The following is a 20348-nucleotide window of genomic DNA, read 5'->3' on the forward strand; positions in this document are numbered from 1 at the left end:
AAAAAAACCCTACCCTTCCTGTTACTCTGGTCATCCTCATGACAAAAGGGAAGTTAAACTGTTTGCTGACATGTCTCTTATGGTTTGAGTCTGGGCTTCCTTTTCTAGGACTGCTGCCAAACACTCAGCTTCCAAGACAATCTTTTGTGGGAGGTGACCTCTTTGGAATCTAAGAGCAAAGGCTAAAAAAAATGCCATAATAATTGCAAACAAACCCGAGTTCTGGTGAAGGATTGTTTGGTTCACATTCCTGAAGTAGCTGGAAATATACTTTCCTAAGAGTTTAATAGAATATTAGTTCTCTTCTCTTGAAAACAACTCTTCTAGACACTCAAGTTCCAGTTTACTGTACCACCACTTTCCAAGTTGTTAAAAAGGGTTAGGGTAAACTTTCACTCTTCCTTCTTTATTATCCATCACTCACATTTGACTTATTAGTTCTAAAATCTCTATGATGAATTTTCTGCTACTCACTTAATGCAGTATCACTTGACTTTTGGATGAATGGTATACCTGTAACTCTTTTTTCCTTCCCTGTACTTGGCTTTTTTAAAATTTATTTTTTAATTGGAGGAAACTTGCTTTACAATGTTATGTTGATTTCTGCCATACAACAACATGAATCAGTCATAATTATATATAGATCCCCTCTCTGTTGGGCCTCTCTCCCCTCCCCCCATCTCACCCATGTAACTTGCATGATTAATTTCAGTGTCTTTAAGTATTCTCTCCATTATCATCTTCACCTAACTTTTGTCCTGTGGCTTTTACACACTTGACATGTTTTCATGATCCATGGAAAGAAATCAATAGAAGGAAAAGTGTCCTTTGGCATATAGGACCTTATTCATTGCCTTTGTTTAAACATTTAGTGTATAGATCCTTGATATTCCTTTTGTTGACTAAAGCTTCCTTTACGACTAAAAGATTTTTTGCCTTCTCTCCTGAATTCTTCCATCTGTTAGTGATGCGGTCTTTCTCATACCAAGTGGTTTCTCTCTGGGAAAGCGATCTCAAATTTGTTTTGGGGATTTTATCTTGGCATACCAGTATTATGACTTCACCCCATGTGCCCACCTTGGCATGTAGCTGGCATGTTTGCTGATTCATTTCTTATTTCTGGAAAGGAAATGGGACATTAACCTTCTGAAAACAGAATTTTGACCATATGACTAATGTGGTTATAAACCACCGATGACTCCCCTTTGACCCTGGATCTGGAACTAGGTTGACCTGATATCCAGTTTCGTCACCACTAGCACAGTGGCAAGCTCCTGAACCTCATTGGGAATAAGTTACTTTATCTGCTAACAATTGATATATTTGGTTTCACTTTTGATTTGCACTTTTGTGTTTAGAAGTAAACTTTCTCTACACTTTCTCTGCTTTGCCCTTATGCATTGTTGATACCAATATTATCCTAAGTGGCTCAGTGGTAAAGAATCCACTCGCCAATGCAGAAGACACAGGAGATTCAGGTTCAATCCCTGGGTCAGGAAGAGCCCTTGGAGGAGAAAACAGCAACTCAATCCAGAATTCTTGCCTGGAAAAATCGCATGGACAGAGGAGCCTGGTGGGCTACAGCCCATTGGGTAGCAAAGAATCAGACATAGCAACTGAGCATGCACGCACTCATAAAGTAAAGTAAGTAGGATGGTTTTTCTACTTCTATTATTTTTAGAGGTAATAGCTAATAACTTTATAGAAGGGTTGAACCAACTTCTTGAATCACCATTGTGTTGCACATCTACACTTTTCCTTTGGGATAAAGTTTTCTCTTTGTTTCAATACTTACCAAGGAATTATTTATTTATTTATTTTTAATATTTGTTTATTTCTGATTGCACTGGGTTTTCATGGTTTTGCATCGGCTTTTCTCTAGTTGCAGAGAGTGGGGGTTACTCTGTAGCTGCAGTGCAGGCTTCTCGTTGCAGCGGCTTCCCTTGTGGAGTGCAGGCTCCAGATGCACAGGCTTCCGTAGTTGTAGCGCATGGGCTTCGCTGCCTCAAGGCATGTGCTATCTTGCCAGACCAGGGATTGAACCCTTGTCCCTTGTATTGGCAGGCAGATTCTTAACCACTAGACCACCAGAGAAAACCTCTTTTATTAGAAAGCCTATGGATAATAAATATTCCTCTGACCACATCTTTATTTCACTCAGGCTTTATTTTAAAGAGCTTACCAGAGCATGGAATTTCAATTTGACAATTATGTTCCCTCAGTACTTTCCCTCTGTTGTCATGTGGTGTCCTGAGACAAGTCCATGGTCAGTTTAATTGCTACAACTTTATAAGTACTGTGTATCTGTTCTTCCAAATGCTTTAAAAATAGTCTCTTTCTCCTAATATCCTGCAATTTTTCTATGACACATTAAGTGGTGGATTTGGGGTTTTTTGTTTTGTTTTTCCTATGTGTATAGTACTTTGTGTGGTACATTTGAAGTCATAATCTTACTCAATCAAAAATATTCTCAGCATCTTTTTTCTTTCAATATTGCTTTCCTAATATTCTTTTTTTTTTTTTTTTATGTTTCTAGAAATCATAGCACTCTACAGATCACTCCCTTCTGTGCCCTTATCTGTGAGGAGCCAATGACATCCTTATCTGTGGTCCTTGGTTGACTTTCTGTCGGGTTCAGCCAGAGGGAGACAGAAGCTGGAGTTGGAAGGGTGGGAGAACGGAGAATTCAGATATGTTTTATCTGTTTGTTTCCTCCAGTTTCTCTGACAGGCAGCTGCTTCCTCAACTCCCACTCCTGCTATGAGGTCGCCTCCCCACGGTTCCAGCTCTCACGGGGAACTGGGCATCCATGTCCCCTCCGTGTAGTCTTTCTACTGCTGCTAGCCTCCAGGAGTCTCACCATCCCTTGTCATTCCTTATACCTTGCCAATGCCTTCATTAGAGTAAGTATTCTTGAAAGTTTTGTTATTTTAGCCATCTGGATTTGTCTTTTCTGATAGGCTTCTAACACCAGTATACAATTATGAAGGATAGTCAGGCAGATCTAATTCTAAATCCATTCTTCATTTTCTTATACCTCACACTATTTCATATACTTGACCTTCAATAAATGATTAAGTTTTATATATTGTGATACATTACCATAAAGACAAACAAAAATATAGGCAAACTACTTGTCAGTATGGATACACAGTTGTTCCCTAGGGTGATTTGTCCTAGTGAAAAAAAAATAACATAAAAAGAATATATTACAAATCATCTATCAACATATATCTTTTTATGTATATAACTTGTGTCCCTCCATAACCAATAGGAAAAGGCAACACATTATACTTAACATCGTTACAGAGAAAATTCTTATAATATCTTTTTTAGTTCCAACAAATGGAAAAGAATAATATATATAATGCCTTATTTTCTATGTTGAAGCCTTCAGACTAAACACATTCTCATTCTGACACTCTAACAAGAGAACAGTACTTTTCAGTTTTATCTACAAAATGAAAAAAAGTAATTATTAGAAAATATTCTTCTTCCAAACTTAGAATTCCCCATATATACTCCAAAGCATGCTACTTTAGTCTTCTACATTTTCAGATAGTGGCAGCACTGAAACACAAATTTTGCTACGAAATGATCTGATATGTTTTCATTCTGAATCCTCAGGCAATAAATTCAAAAGGGATACCTTTCTCTTAATACCAAAATGCCTGTTCTCTCCTTTTATCTTTTTTTTTATGCTGCACCTGTGGTATTTACTGCAATATATTTGTGTGGTCAGTCATGGCACACAGACGGAATGAAAAGTCAAGAAGTCAACACTATCATATTTTGCTTAAAGTTATTTTTTCCACATTGTGTGTTGCCTTTTCTAGTTTTCATACGTCTGACTTACAATTCCTTATGTTTCAATACACAGTAAACAGAAGGATAATACCACCTTATAGATTTATAGCTTATATAAAATCTAGCCACTGATCATGAATAGAGGTCATTTAATCCTAAACTTAGAGACATAAACAAGTTCCATTACCTCCTTCTTCCTCCTGGTGCAAACAAGGAAAATAAACAAAGTCTTTTTCTGAAGAATACAAAGGGATGTCCTCCATCTCAGAGTTACAGATGGACAGCAGATTAAGGCAATCACACAAATAAACCAGGACTTTCAGAGGATAAGAAAAGTCCCACGGAGGTTTCAAAATTAAAATGCACTGAACTACTCAGATGTGTCAACATTTCACTAGGAAGAGGGACACGTTCAAAAAGTCCTCCCTCATTTGGTAGAGTCTGCTTCTGTAAGGCAGAGATCAGCCACCTAGCAACAGCACAAAGAAGTCTGCTCTTGACATACTTAAACTCATGCTGGCTGAGCAGGAAGAAAAGCTATGTAGGATCAGGGCAGAGCTGGAAGGCCTGCAGTCCAGTGCCACTAGGGAGCCTGGTTTGGGAAATTGTGAAATTCCATCAGAGGCATGACTTTTTGCCAGCGTTCTTCGAAGCTCAGGTCTCAGCACCTCTGCTGGGCACTCTCTCCCCTATTCAGGAGATGGGGCTGGACACATACACACACATCAAGCTTGGCAAAGGGAGAACGGATGTCACTTCCAATCAACAACTACCTCGTCAAAGCACCGGTGTGCATAGGCTAGGAAAAGTGAGAAAGTAAAAACGGTGTCAACGAAGAGGAAACATTTTCTGACGCAGCTATTTTAGGACTGGTGAGGCACTGAGCTTTTTCAAGACCCCGATCTTCACAATATAGACAGCTATCTCTTGTTCTCTCTCTTTTAAGGCCAGTCCTTTGGCACAGTAGATCCTGCCCCAGAAATAACCCACCACTTTTCTTCCAGGAGAAGAGAAATATCTACTTAACAGTCAGGTCAGACCAGAGACTTTGGAAAATATCTGGATCACAAATCTCTGTCAGCAACAACCAGTGAACAAAATCTGGGCCATGTGCTTCTTTGGAGGGCACCCTTTCGGGATGAGTCCACACCACAGGTCATTCAGAAGGCAGTTGCATCAGATTGTCAAAGCGAGGCTGTAGTCAGCTGTGAAAGTTTACAGGCTGGCAGGGGGAGTCTAAAAACAACCGGACAATTAAGTGGCCCAACACTTCACAAGGCTTGCTTTCTGGGAAAGTGTCAGAGAGGGAGAATGAGGTATTACTGGGCTTTTGATTTTCATGATTCTCTGGGCATATGTGATCAGAGGAGAATGGAGCTGTGGGAGGGAGGTCGGGAGGGAGGCTTGGTGAGAGAGGTTATTTCATCGTCAGTCGCATTCCTGGCCTGCCTGGCCTGTCTGACTCCACACGAGGCAGAAAGTGTGTAATGCTTTCTGACAACGGGGGAGGAAAACCCAGAGACAGGCACATCTCATCACGGAGCTGCTGCTAAAAGCAGACAGTCGGCTCTGCCTTTTACTGTAAGAGGTGTTATTCTTTTTTAAACACTGCAACCATTTTAAAGATCTTTTTGGAAAAAATGCATTTCTGAACTACAAGAGCAGTTCTTGTTAAGATAAAAATGCAGAAACTAAAATGTGAGATTGTCCTTTTCTCCAGAGCCAGTCTCCTTCTAGAGAGGTCACGGACAACCCTGAATGCGTCGATGCTCATGCTGCCATAAGCGTCTGTCTTGCATTTTCACATACTTTCTGCCCGCCCTCCCTCACATAGGATTTTAATACACGTATTATTTTGGAATCTGTGCATTTTTACCTAACAACAAAGATACTTTTCTGTCAGGATTTATATTTCATTTAAAAATCATTTTTAAAATACTAGTGGCAAAATACCCAAATCAACACATTTATCTATATTTTTTTGTTAATATGATAGTGGGCTAGAGTCCTAGGGTTGAGATGACTGAGTTTAAGAGTATGGATATTAAAAATCTTGAATGGATATTGTCACTTTGTCTTTCCTACACGTTTCTTTTCCTAAATGTTGTATGTATAATTTCCTAAATATACAAGTTATATTCCCATAATCTGTATAAAAGAGGGTAAATATTTCTACCTTCTAGTAGATATTAGTAGATAGTAGTACTATTGAGTAGTACTACCTACTATCTATCTAGTACTATCTACTAAAATGGTAGATATTACTAAATATTCTTTTGTCACCTTGATAGGATAAACCAAAGTTTAAAAGGTTTAACTTTGTACTTTTTTATTAATGAGTGTTGAGTTTTTTCTGGTATGTGTTGAACACTTATATTCCTTCTTCAGTGAATAATCTTTGTCTATCATTTATTGCATTATATGTATTGCTCTGAGGGGATACTACATATATTATAGCTAATCTCCATCTATGGTATTTACTGTATATCTTTCTTGTGGCCTGCTGTTGTGTCTTTCACCATTACTGCAGTTTCATTTTTGTTTAGGAACCATCCATGTGGTCAAATTTCCAAACCTGTTCATCTTTTCTGGAGTGGGTTACCATTTCCTTCTTTAGGGGATCTTCCCAACCCAGGGATCGAACCTGGGTCTCCCGCATTACAGGCAGACACTTTACTGTCTGAGCCACTAGGGAAGCCCCTTATGGTTGCTAGTAAGCTTACAAATGACTTCCATTCTTCAAGATTTTAAAATATTCTCTCATTGTATATTTGCTTTAATGATAAGATTTCCCTATTTATACCTTTAACAAATCTGAGATTAGTTCATTATACCCAGATTAATTTCTGGGTATAATGTCAATAACAATTAATATTTTAAAATAAATAGCTAACCAATAGTCCTAACATCAATTATCACATAGTCCAACCCATCTACCCTCATCAACATGAAATGCCAATGGTTTTATATTAATTCCACATAGCTATATCAGCCTATTAGTAGGTACTTCATTCTGTTCCAATAGTCTATTTGTTGGTTTCTGTCCCTTCTCCACAATATTTATTACCAAGACCTTATAGCAAGCTTTAATATAAAGTACAACAAATAGCAATCCTTAATTTTGTCTTTAAATATTATATTTCTTTTTCTAGTGAACATTAAGATCCACTGGTCTACTTCAAAATCAAACAAAATCTAAAACACTAAAAAAATGTCATTTGTTAATTATCATTATTGAATTCAATTATATTATTGAATATTGCTAATTCCAGAAAGTAAGTTTGTTTTCTTTTCTTATCCATTTGATTAGGTCTCTGAGTATCCTTCATTTGTGCCTGCAGTTTTCTTTATGTGGGTCTTCATCATTTAAGTGTACGCATGTATATACTATAATAACACTATCAGGATGGAGTTCTTTTTCTAATTATCTTGTTTAATTATTGTTCTTACTAGTGAAAAGGAAATTTAATTAGTCTTGCATTTTTATCTTGTATCTATCTACCTTGTTGAGCCCTTTTTATCATTCTAATAGTGTCACAGTTAATTTGCTTGACTTTCCAGGACTGTGAGTATCTGCAGTAATATTTGTGTTTCTTCTTTTTTAATATGTTTAATTCTGACTTTTTTTTTGCTTGTTCCTTCACTCCAACCTCTTGAGCAAATAGAATAATCTCAGACCCTTTTTTTTCCCCTTATTCCTGGCTTTAAGGGAAAATACTTTCAGTTTTTAAATTAGATGTACACATTTAAGTTTTTGGAGGAGAGGGACTACATCTTTGACATGAAATTTCTACTATGTCATTTAATCTAATCAACTTTAATATTTCTGTTTGGGCCAATTGTGGTGATTTATATTTTCCCATCAAGTGGTCTCTTCATGTGTTATTAGTAGATATGAAAAGAAAAGCAACTGCACGGCCCTTAAGCTTGCTACACAGAACATCTGAATGCTCTCTTTTTAAATTGACTTCTTGAAATTTTGAAATAATTTTCATTTACAAAGCATTCAAATGTTATTATAAATATATTTGTTAGTCCTTAGCACTTCAGTACTCTGTTTGAAAAAAAAAAAAACAGAGGTCCTGATCTTAAATTTTGATAATTTGTTCTATTTTCCACCAGTAAAGAATTGTTGTTGGTTGCTATGGAGATGATTTCAATGATGTTAAATAAGAAACTGGCAAACAGATTACTAGTGCTTTCCACTTAGATACATTTTAAAAGTGTTCTTAAGTAAATAAAACAATTATGAATTATATATATTTAGCAATACAGAAGCTCTTTTCAATTCAAAGCTCCATCATGGCAGAGAATGTTGGTTTCTTAGTGAATGTTAATTTCCCCTCCTCTTTAGAAAAAAATGAGGTAATTAATTCAAAGTCATGGAGTTAGTCAATGGTGGATGGAGTTCATACCCAAGCCCAGGTTGACCTGGTTTTAGGGTCAGATTCCTGCCCTCTTTTGTATACTTCCTACAGGATATGGCTCATATGCATGTGGGTTCATGGAAATAGAGAGGAGGTTCTACAAGTTGGGACATAAAAAATTAATCTGGAGTTTTTCAGGTAGTCAAGGTGAGAAAGTGAAAAATGGCCAGAAAGAAATAACATGAACACTCATAAGAATAGAAGTGCATAGTGTGTTAAAGAACAGAAAACACCCAAATGCAAATAAAACTTAGTTTTATAATTTCTTCAGGCATTTGAGTCAAAGCTATACTCAATGAATCTGGCAATTATAGAATCATGAGTCACCAGGACTTTCTTGGTGGTCCAGTGGCTAAGACTCTGTGCTCCCAATGTTGGGGGCCCAGGTTTGATCCCTGGTCAGGCAACTAGATCCCACATACAGCAGCTAAAGAGCCCACATGCCGCAACTGAGACCCGGTGCAGTCAAATAAATTAATTAACTAATTAAAATAAAATTTAAAAAAAGGAGTCACCTAGTCAAATACCCAAAGAGGCAACATATCACAATGGTTGATAACTTAGGAGTACAGACACTGGCCAGAAGACTAAGGTTTGTCTTAACACCACCACTTTCTTGCCCTTTGTCTTTAGGAAAACTCAATTTCATGGTCTCATTTTCTTACCTGCCAAATCAGACACAATATCATCTACCCTATAGGTTTCTGTGAAGGCCAAAGTCACGTCAGACACTTAAGAGGTACCTGACGTGTGACAGTAAGACATCTGATTTTTAACATTTGCGTCAAATGAAAGAAAAGCCATATGATAATTCTAGCAACTATGACTGTATAGTCTCATTTTCCTTTAGCCTGCCCCAGGCGACACTTGTCTCACATCTGGTAGAAGGGACACCCCTTAACTCTTTACGTCCCAATTGCAGTCTGTCGTGGGAAGGTACCATCCTTTATTCCGCCACTCTCCTATATGTCAGCATTTAGGTTGTTTCCAATATTTTGAAATTATAAAAAATGCTTACAGTGAGTAACTTTGTGGACATGCATTCTCATAGTGCTGGAATTGTACCAAGAGTATAAATTCTAGGAGTGGAATTCTTAGGTTCAAGAAGTAAATGCATATGTATTTTTGCTATATACTGCCAAATTCACTTCTCTAAAAATTATACCGATTTGCATTTCCCCTAGCAAAGTGCTTGTTTCTTCACTTTCCTACCAACAGAATATGTTGCTCATCAGAGAGGCAGAGAACAGCATCTTAGTATGGTTTTATCTTTATCATGAATGAAGTTGAGGTTTCTTCATATAGTTAAGTGTAATTTTGCACATTTTTAAACTAATCATGGTCTGTTTTTAATCTGATGTTTAGGCTTTGGCCATATTTTAAAATACTTAAGTATTAGGCATATTTTCATTTTCCTGAGATATGTGATACAAACATCTTCTCTCAGACTGACAGGCGTCTTTCAATGTTGCATATGGTGCTTTTTTATAACATGCAAAATATTCCTTCTAACCACAATTTTATGTAGTCAAATTTATCAGTATTATATTTTATCATATTTGGACCTGCTTTTTTCTTCCATCCAAATTATTGAGAAATTCACCATGTATGTAACTGGTTTTAAAAATCACCCTAGTATATGCATGGTTTCACTTTGAACTCTGATCTACCTGAAGTTTATTTTTATTTGTGTATGGTGTGAGGTATAGTTCTAATTTTTATCTGTTTTCCAAATAGAAGTTGCCCCATCACTGCTTGAAAGTCCATCCTGTTCTGAGACTGAGATGCTGTCATTAATATTTACTAAGTTTTCATATGCAGTTAAATGTATTTCTAGACTTTTTATTCTGTTAGTCTAAAATGTCTATAAAGTCTACTCAGTTTCCTGTACTATCCTACTTTAATAGTAAGGACTTTACTATCTTTGTACTAGTCGGTCTATTCAGCTTCTAGTAGCTTTTTCAACAGTTAACTAGCTAATTCTATGTTTATTTTCCCATATAATTTTATTATCAAATTATTTACCCCAATTTGTGGATATTTTTGTAGGGTTGTGTAAAATTCATAGACTGACCTAGGGACCAAGGTCCTTTAAGATGTTGAGTCAGCTACCCAGAGAAGGAAAATGTCTTTCTACCTGTTCAAGACTGTGGGATTGATTTTATCATATGGATTTGCTTTTTACTTTATTAAATTTATTCATAAATATTTTATCTTTTTGTTTTTGTTATGAATAGGGTTTCCTTTTCCATTTTCCCAGAGTTTTGTGTATACTGACTACTGATTTTTGAATGCTAATTTTATATCCTCCAAACTTACTTATGGAATTGTTTTCAATTTTTAAATTTTATTTATGATTAATTTTCTAAGGTTTTCCAGGTATACTGTCATAATAATTTAAGTTCTTTCCTAGTTCTTAGGCTGTTTTTTTTTCTTTTGTTTTTGGTCCAACTAAATTGATTACTATCTCCCATACAATATTAAATGTCAGTGAAGATAGGGGTCAAATTTCCTTGTTCCTAACATTTTAATGGAAACGCCTTGTGTGATTCTCAATTAAGATACTGAATTTATAAATAAAGAATTGATTCAAAATTTAAAATAAGAATTTCTTATCACATTAAGAAAGCATCAGTTGGATACCAATTCATATGTTCCTTAAGGCTTTTTAAAAAAAATCAGGAATGGATATTAAATTTTGTCAAAGACTTTTTTTTTAAATTCTGGAGAAAATCCTAATAGGTTTCTTTGTCTCTCTGATTTCAGAAGTCTAATGCTTGACTAATCCCTTTTCCTTATTATTTGGTCTTTTTCCCTACAGGTAATGAGAATATTTTTCTTTGGTTTAGAGCCTCCGGTTTTTACTAGGATATATCTTGGAAATGCTGGGTTTGTGTCAAATTTCCCAGGTTGCTGACAAACTGTCATCTTAACAGTTGTTCATCCTTTCATTATGTAAATTCAGGTCTTCTTTCATTTTTTAGTTTCTTGGATGATAGTTTTAAATATTAATTCTGTTCTATTGTTTTGATTTCCTTCCTTAGGGACTCAAACTACAGTTGATCTTTGAACAACTTGAGGTATAGGGACTCCAACCCCTGCACAGTTGAAAATTTGTGTATAAATTTACAATTGACCTGCTGTATCTGAAGTTCCACATCCCCAGATCCAACCAGTCATGAAATATGGCATACTGTAGTACATATGTTTTTTAAAAATCTGTATATAAGTGAATTTGTAATCTGCATATAAGTTGTATGTACTTCAAATCCATGTTGTTCAAGGGTCAACTGTACATGCATGATTTTTGCCTTCCACTTCAATTACTTTCTCTTTGGTTCTTTTTACTTCATCTCACTTTCATTCCCTTGGTTATTTTCTCACTTTTGTTCAAAATTCCTTAACAAATTTAATTTGAATATATCCTCCCTTGAGAGAATTATAATTTAGTTTTTCTTTTTTACTTTCTTTCCTGAGTTCAATCAGTAATTTTGATTCTTACTGTTGTGTTGTCCATTGGTACTTTGGTTTTGACTTTCTCAATTAAGATTTTTTTCCCTTATCTCTAAATGTTTTATTTTTTTCTGACAATATTTAGGAGAAGGAGATGGCAACCCACTCCAGTACTCTTGTCTGGAAAATTCCATGGACGGACGAGCCTGGTTGAGATCGTCAAGTACTCTGTCTTTTGTTTCATATTACTTGTTTTTTCTTCTTTCCCTCCATCCTTCTCCTTCCTCCTCCTCCTCTTCTTTCTCTTTTTTGTAGGAAGAAGAATAGTGTTCATAAGGTGAACTTTTAAACAGTGGCTTTGTAGGTATGAAAATTGCATTTATTCTTCATTTAAAGCCCAGGGTTGTAGATTTCAGGTATGGTGGCTCAGACAGTAAAGGGTCTGCCTGCAATGCAGGAGACCCGGGTTCAATCCCTGGATCGGGAAGATCCCTGGAGAAGGAAATGGCAACCCACTCCAGTATCCTTGCCTGGAGAATCCCATGGATGGAGGAGCCTGGTAGGCTATAGTCCACCGGGTCGCAAAGAGTCGGACACGACTGAGCGACTTCACTTTCACTTTCATAAGATTCCTAGTTTAAGAGCACCCTCTTCTGTCATTATAGCAAAGTAGTGTTTCTTTAATGGGTGATATTTATTTTTTTTATATCCATTCTGTCCTATAAACTGGAGAGTCATTACTTTTTAGCATAATGAGCATATCATAGGCTCACTCAATATTCTTCTTACAGTCTACTTAGAAAACATTCAATAGTTCCTTTGTGGTTGATGGTCTGAGTTTTGGTGAGACCATATGCTCACCTGGGCGTCCCTGGTGGTTCAGATGGTAAAGAGTCTGCCTGCAGTGCAGGAGACCTGGGTTTGATCACTGGGTTGGGAAGATCCCCTGGAGAAGGAAATGGCAACCCACTCCAGTATTCTTGCCTAGAAAATCCCATGGATGGAGGGGCCTGGCAGGCTGCAGTCCATCGGGTCACAAAGGGTCAGATACAACTGAGCGACTTCACTTTATATGCTCACCTCGGTAACTTAAGAACATATTAAAAAGTATTGATATTTTTTCCTTGAAACTCCAGAACTCTGCATGTATATCCATTTGTTCATCCTTCATTCAGTATATCACACAAATAGCTCTTACAACATCAGGTATGAATTTGGTACTAGTCATGAAAAGATATACAACAAACTCTGGAAAATTCTTAAAGAGATGGGAACACCAGACCACCTGACCTGCCCCCTGAGAAATCTGTATGCAGGTCAAGAAGCAACAGTTAGAACTGGACATGGAACAACAGACTGGTCCCAAATAGGGAAAGGAGTACGTCAAGGCTGTATATCGCCACCCTGCTTATTTAACTTATATGCAGAGTACTTCTTGAGAAATGCTGGGCTGGATGAAGCACAAGCTAGAATCAAGATTGCCAGGAGAAATATCAATAACCTCAGATATGTAAATGACACCACCCTTATGGCAGAAAGCGAAGAACAACTAAAGAGCCTCTTGATGAAAGTGCAAGTGGGGAGTGAAAAATCTGGCTTCTAACTGAACATTCAGAAAACTAAGATCATGGCATCTGGTCCCATCACTTCATGGCAAATAGATGGGGAAACAGTGGAAACATGAGAGACTATTTTTGGGGGCTCCAAAATCCCTTCAGATGGTAGCTGCAGTCATGAAATTAAGACACTTGCTCCTTGGAAGAAGAGTTATGACCAACCTAGACAGCATATTAAAAAGCAGAGACATTACTTTGCCAACAAAGGTCCATCTAGTCAAAGCTATGATTTTTCTAGTAGTCATGTATGGATGTGAGTGTTGGACTATAAAGAAAGCTGAGCGCTGAAGAATTAATGCTTTTGAACTGTGGTGTTGGAGGAGACTCTTGAGAGTCCCTTGGACTGCAAGGAGATCCAACCAGTCCATCCTAAAGGAAATCAGTCCTAAATATTCATTGGAAGGACTGATACTGAAGCTGAAATTCCAATACTTTGGCCAGTTGATTCGAAGAACTGACTCTTTGGAAAAGACCCTGATGCTGGGAAAGATTGAAGCCAGGAGGAGAAGGGGACCACAGAGGATGAGATGGTTGAATAGCATCACCGACTCAATAGACATGAGTTTAATTAAACTCCAGGAGTTGGCGATGGACAGGGAGGCTTGGGATGTGCCAGTCCATGGGGTCACAAAGAGTCAGACACGACTGAGTGACTGAATTAACTCATGAAAGGGTACAAAAAACATCACCTTTATTTTCTATTTTGGTCTTCAAAATTTTTGCCCACACTCTAAAAGAATTTTTGAAAATTTTGAATTTCCTTTAAGTCAAAGTTATTAATTTTTTTAATCTTAACTTTAAGCAATTGCAAATTATACACTCTCCAGGCTAGTAAAAATAAAAAACACTTTTTCAAATGTTGTCATTGAAATGTATATATCATGGTGATTGGATACACATTGGTGGTGGTTTAGTCTCTAAGTTGTATCTGACTCTTGGCGACCCCATGGACTGTAACCTGCCAAGCTCTTCTGTCCATGGGGATTCTCTAGGCAAGAATATTGGAGTGGGTTGCCATTTCCTTCTCCAGGGGATCTTCCTGACACAGGAATTGAACCCAGGTGGCCTGCATTGCAGACCATTTCCTTACCAACTTAGCTACGAGGGAAGCCCTGGATACACGTTATCTTCCAACAAAAAATACATGAAGAAGTTTGCCTTTAATGGTTAGAATTTTTAATAGCTCCTTTTCCTCATTGAACTAATATTTTGATTTTCCTTTCCAACTGATTTTTATCATTCATATTGCAAACTTTTTTATATCACAAAGCTTTGTTATGTTTTGAAACTTTTCTGCAACAAATACGTAATTTATTTTTTAAATTGTGATCATAACTAAGATTTTATCCTTATATATAAAACTAATAAAAATTTAGAGTTACTCTAAAACCGTATTCTAAAGCTGTCTTCATTTAACCTTATATCAAAAAATGAGTACCTGCATGTGACAAATGAACTGGATGCTAAATTTAACTGGAAATGAATCTGACACTAAGGGCCATTAGAAATAATTTACATTGTTATTTGGCATTACAGAAAGACACAGTATGCTTAAAATAAGGAACTGTACAAGAATAAGTCAAAGGATGGGTATTGCAAGATAACTGTGGAACAAAATATTTAAGAACCAAACAACCAGTAATAGGATTCATGGGGTTAATTAAATGAAGACAAGCCCATATATTGAACACTATATACTACACAGTATAAAATAGTGGCATAGTAATAATAATAGGTAGCATTCCTATAATGTCTTATGTGTCAGGCTTTGTGCAGAATGTCTTACGTATATTAACCCCTTTAAATCTCATAACGGCTCTAAGAGGCTCTATGAGTGCACTTATTTTCTCCATTTTAACAAAGAAGAAGCTGAAACAGTCAAATTAATGGATTCACCCAATAATACACAACCAGTAAGTGGTAGATCTATAGCTATGTTGACTGATGTGAAAGAACAGCATGACATTTCATGAAGAGATTAAAGAAAACACACATACACAATACAAAGTGTATTGTAAAGTATAATTTACATTTCTGTAAGAAATAAATGTGTGCTTGTGTGTGTGTGTGAAAAGAAAGCCATGTGGGTATAAACCATACTACTCAAGAGGAGGATTTAGGTGTTGGGATTTCTACTTTTTGCCTCATACACTATTTTATGCTTTTAAAAAACTTTATTACAATACACGTGTCACTTCTGCAGTTCACCATTTAAAGAAATAAAAATTTGAATGAAAAGGCTACCATATTATACTACGAAAAAAATGTTAAAAAGTCATATTTTTCACCCCATGGAGCTGATAGCCCTCAGACCAGTTGTTTATATTGATGGTAATTACAGTTAGCTATTTGAAAAGTATTATTTATTATGAAAAGTAACATAATAAAATACTTCATTGGCTTTCCAGTCAGTGAATTCCTTTATATTGCATTGGCCAAAAACTTCATGCGGGTTTTTTCCATAAGATCTTGTGAAAAATCCGAACAAAGTTTTTGGCCAACTCAATACATTTTGCTGCATTAATTTCCTTCCTTTAGTCTAGCTCTCTCAATCCTCTTGTCATATCTTCTCCCCCCACATCAGAGTTTCCTCACTTGAGAGAAACAAGTTTCAAACATCACCATCTGGATTTCAATTTTTAAAGTTTATTTAAGTACACGAGGATGTTGCCAAGAACGCAAAACTCTTTGCTTGCTCAGCTGAGACTAACTACAGTTGGGAGCTTTTGTCTAACCATCAGGGTTAGAAAAGAGAAAAATTGAAACCTCCTTATTGTAAACAGTTGACACTAAACAACATTACCCACTCAGCTGATGTTCAATAAATATTTATGTCATCATTCTCAATTTCTTCCACAAGATTTTTAGAAATTAGTAATATATATCCTGTATTTCCATGAAGTTATAGTTTGTAGAAAGCTAATTTCCATGGAAACTGATATAGGGAAAAGTATAATTTTGCTAAGATGTTGTGAGTTAAATTATGTAGTGAATTTGAGAGCCAAAAACTTTGAGAAACACATTAATATTTCTGTTTCAACAATGTTAAAATAGTGTAGTATTTCATCATAAAAATTTTTGTTGTTCTCCTTAGTAGACATGTTTGCTTTCTTTTAAAGTGATAAACAAATTTTCCTCAAATATTAATGTTGACTCAGAAGGATATAAGCATTTAAACAACTATTAATGAGTTTTTTTCAGATATTAATACTTCTGTGTGCTTTGTTATGACTTGAGTGTCAACCTGAAACCATTTCTCTAATAAGCAAAGTAATATATACACTGGTCTGTTAGATTAAAAAATCAGAAACACAAATATAATGGAATATGCATCATTTCCTTTAGAATTTATGAAACTGTTTTACACGATATTCCCTAAAGGGTGAGAGAAAAAAAATCAAGCCATCTTTGATAGGCAATATAAATAATTCCCAGAAGAAATCATAAGAACTATTTCTGATTATTTTTGCTTTAACTATGCAAATGTATTCCTTATCTGTACCTTAACTTTATCTACTCATAAACATCCATTGAATAAACCAGAAAAAGGTTATACTTATGAATTAATTTTATTCTTGTCTTGTTAGAAAACTATAGAACTTGAAATAAAAAGGGAGGTAGAAAATACAGACACTAAGTTTATCTGAAATAGGATGACACCTATATGAAATCTTTTTATAACCTGATATAAACATTAAAAACAAGAAATAATGAATATTATTAAAACTATATGTCCCATACAATATAAAATGAATGTTGAGAGATATAAAATCATGTGAAGTCATTGATATTTTTCTAAATATCATATATTCCTTTCTCACACTCAAACAGATAAATGTTAATACTGCCATTATTCACAGTTTTTACCTTAATAACCATATGTTCCTTATGTTCTGTTAGATCAGCCTCAAGAAAAACAAGATGACTATAATAAATGTTTAAAAAAATTTAAAAAGGCAATTATTCTTACCGACACACTGGACCATTTTTCTCCACCACACAAGTCCCACCATTTCTGCAGTAACCTCTTGGACACTCTAAAAAGAAGCAACCCAAAACCCACAGTTAATTATAAATATTACCAGGAAGAAGGAAGACATATTACTATTAATCAAAATATTAAATCTAATCATGGAGAATAAATTGCTTCCTACTTGCTAAAAGTACAAGAATTTGTTTAGGCTACTTTCCTGTATCCCCAAATTTGTTCAATGCTCCCCACTGCTCTGGATGTGTTCATTCCTTATACAGGCCCAGCGCTTGGTCCTAAGACTTTCTTTCCCCATAGATTAGGGACAATCTACTTATTTAGAAGGTCTGTATGACGTTTTTGTGATTATACTGAAATGTTTTCTTTACTGAAACATTTCTGCACTTCCACACACCAGTCACTATATCATGGCAGATAAACGCTTCGCATGGGTGACTGTCATTTTGATAAAATGTCACTCGTATGCAGACTCTTGTCCTACCCTCCATTTCTGTGACAGACGTCAACACAGCTCAAATGGATCCTCACCGCCCTGAACCTGCTTATTTTGCTGCTCGTATCATTCCTGAGTTCTAGGTTAGCATGAACATTTATTTTCAAAGATGGTTTGTTTATAAGTTAAAAAGAAGCTAAATAGTTTCACGCAGTCATGCCTGTAGAAGTGGTGAGTGTTGCTCTCCCAAATACACTACCACATGTGTAAGACAGGGAGCTAGCGGGAGGCTTTAGCTCCGAGCGCTCTGTGACAACCGGGAGGGATGGGATGGGGGCTGGGGGTGGAGGCTCAAGAGGGAGAGGATGTAATATGCATAATAGCTGATTCACCTTGTTGTCCACCAGAAACTAACACAACAGTGTAAAGCAATTATACTTCAATAAAAAAAGAAGTGGGCAGTGATTTCAGCTCTTTGCTTAACACTGTCTCCTTGTATTGTCACTACATGATCCTGATCCATTGAAACTTGCCAGTTTCCCCACTCACTTAACCCCCTCCTTACTCTTTTTGGCTTCTTCACACCTCTTCTCTTGTAGGAGACAATTCTTCTCTGATTAGGCTATCATAACTCTAGTAGTTGAGAAGCCTATACTGCTTTTCATGTGTAATCAACACATCTATTTTGAGCCCCTATTCTATGTCTGGCACTTGGCTAGGCACTGGATATGGAATGATAAATAATACAGGAAGCTTCATAGCTGTTAAGGCTGAGGGTACTGGAGCCAGACCACCTGAGTTGAAATTTCAGCTCAGTCTATGAGCTGTGTGATTCAGAGTGAGGTAGTTAATCTCTCTGTGCCTCAGGTTTCTCTCTATTAAACAGGGTTAATAATAGTACCTATCTCATGGGGCTGTTGAGAATGTTAATAGAACATCAGGCTCACAATATGTGCTTAAGAAATGTTGATCTAAAAATGATATAGGCACAGCCTCTGCTCTCATTGACCTTCCAGCTTCATAGAGGATGTAAAAAGTGACTAGGGAATTAAAATATGGCATTAAAAGTAGTCTACTTTGTAATGAATGTAACAAGGGTAATGGGGACACCAAGGAGAGAACCTAAGTCAAATTTGACCAATAAGGAAAAGCTCCAGAAGAGCTTTTATTTGGATAGGTGTGTGTGTGTGTGTGTGTGTGTGTGTTAAGGTAAACATAAAGACACAGAGGTCTGAGAAGAGACTGGAGTATTTTGAGAAACTGAGGGACGTTCCACCAGACTGGGTTGTTGATAATACAAAATATGAGAGAAAGTCATAGACACACAGGGACCAGATCATCTGGGTTCAGTGAGTTTAAACTTTATCCTAGGAGACTAGGATCTTAAGAAGGGAAGTGATATGGCTTATGCTTTAGAAAGATAATTCTGGCTACAGACTTTACAGTCAACAGAAGGGCCAAGGCAAAAAATCTGGGTGTACAACACAATCCAGGAACGCCTGAATGAAAGGGACAGAATGGGAGAATTCAGAGTTGTGGGAATTTATGAGATATTTAAAAACTGGGACTGAAATATTTTGGGAAAGTCAAGGATGATATTCAAATTTCTGACTGGGTTACTTATTAATTGATTCCTTGAGTTGTGGAATTTATGGGGAAGGAAGATTTTAAAGGGAACAATGATGCTGTGTTTAGGTGCCTAAGGGACATCCAAATGGAAGTATTCAGTGGGCAGATTTGTAGATCTGAAGAAAGGTGAAATATTAACACAGATAGAGAAACCATTTACTTGGGCAGAGGAAGGATGATGTTCATGAGGCACAGCAGAAAAGTAAAGAGGAGAAACAGAGCTGTTAGGTAGGTTTTATCCACTGAAGGAAACCGTGAGTCTAAAGAGTCAGATTGTCAGGCCCGTCACTGAAAGTTCAGAAGAGGCTGGTAGAGGCATTAGAAAAGAGGAAAACAGGGAAGAAGAAAGGTTGCTTTCTGGAAACAAACTTGAAATATACCACATGTTTGGTATACATTTCGTTTCAAAACTTTCCACTGGTTTGCTTTTCTGGGGTATATTTCCTGTCTTGCCTTTGCCAAATTCTCCTATGGAACTTCAAGAGCAAAGTGCAGGGCTGGAGATGAGCAGAAAGAGCTGCCCCCCTCAGGCACTGAAGGCAGACTGGACTGAACAGAGCACATGTGAAATTTCCTTCATAAATAAGAAATTAGCTGGCCTGACTAAAAATACCCTATCCATTTGATATAAATAGATATATACCTTGTTAGATTAACCATTTTATTATTATTGATATTTTTGGTCTTCAGTTCAGTTCAGTCGCTCAGTCGTGTCCGACTCTCTGCGACCCCATCAATCGCAGCACGCCAGGCCTCCCTGTCCATCACCAACTCCTGGAGTTTACTCAAACTCATGCCCATCGAGTTGGTGATGCCATCCAACCATCTCATCCTCTGTCGTCCCCTTCTACTCCTGCCCCCAGTCCCTCCCAGCATCAGGATCTTTTCCAATGAGTCAACTCTTTGCCTGAGGTGGCCAAAGTACTGGAGTTTCAGCTTCAGCATCAGTCCTTCCAATGAACACCCAGGACTGATCTTCTTTAGGATGGACT

At 36.7% G+C, this 20348-nt stretch overlaps 1 protein-coding gene across 1 annotated transcript in view; it reads right to left on the bottom strand.

Moving 5' to 3' along the window:
- MALRD1 (MAM and LDL receptor class A domain containing 1) overlaps positions 1–20348 on the bottom strand; it is a 512454-nt gene that overhangs the window by 72654 nt on the left and 419452 nt on the right. The window contains exon 36 of the mRNA XM_043480161.1: positions 17274–17340. Within this exon, the coding sequence (XP_043336096.1) occupies positions 17274–17340 (67 nt within the window). The remainder of the gene's footprint in view (positions 1–17273; positions 17341–20348) is intronic.

The sequence above is a fragment of the Cervus canadensis genome, chromosome 10, assembly GCF_019320065.1.
Source record: "Cervus canadensis isolate Bull #8, Minnesota chromosome 10, ASM1932006v1, whole genome shotgun sequence".
NCBI classification, from domain to species: domain Eukaryota; kingdom Metazoa; phylum Chordata; class Mammalia; order Artiodactyla; family Cervidae; genus Cervus; species Cervus canadensis.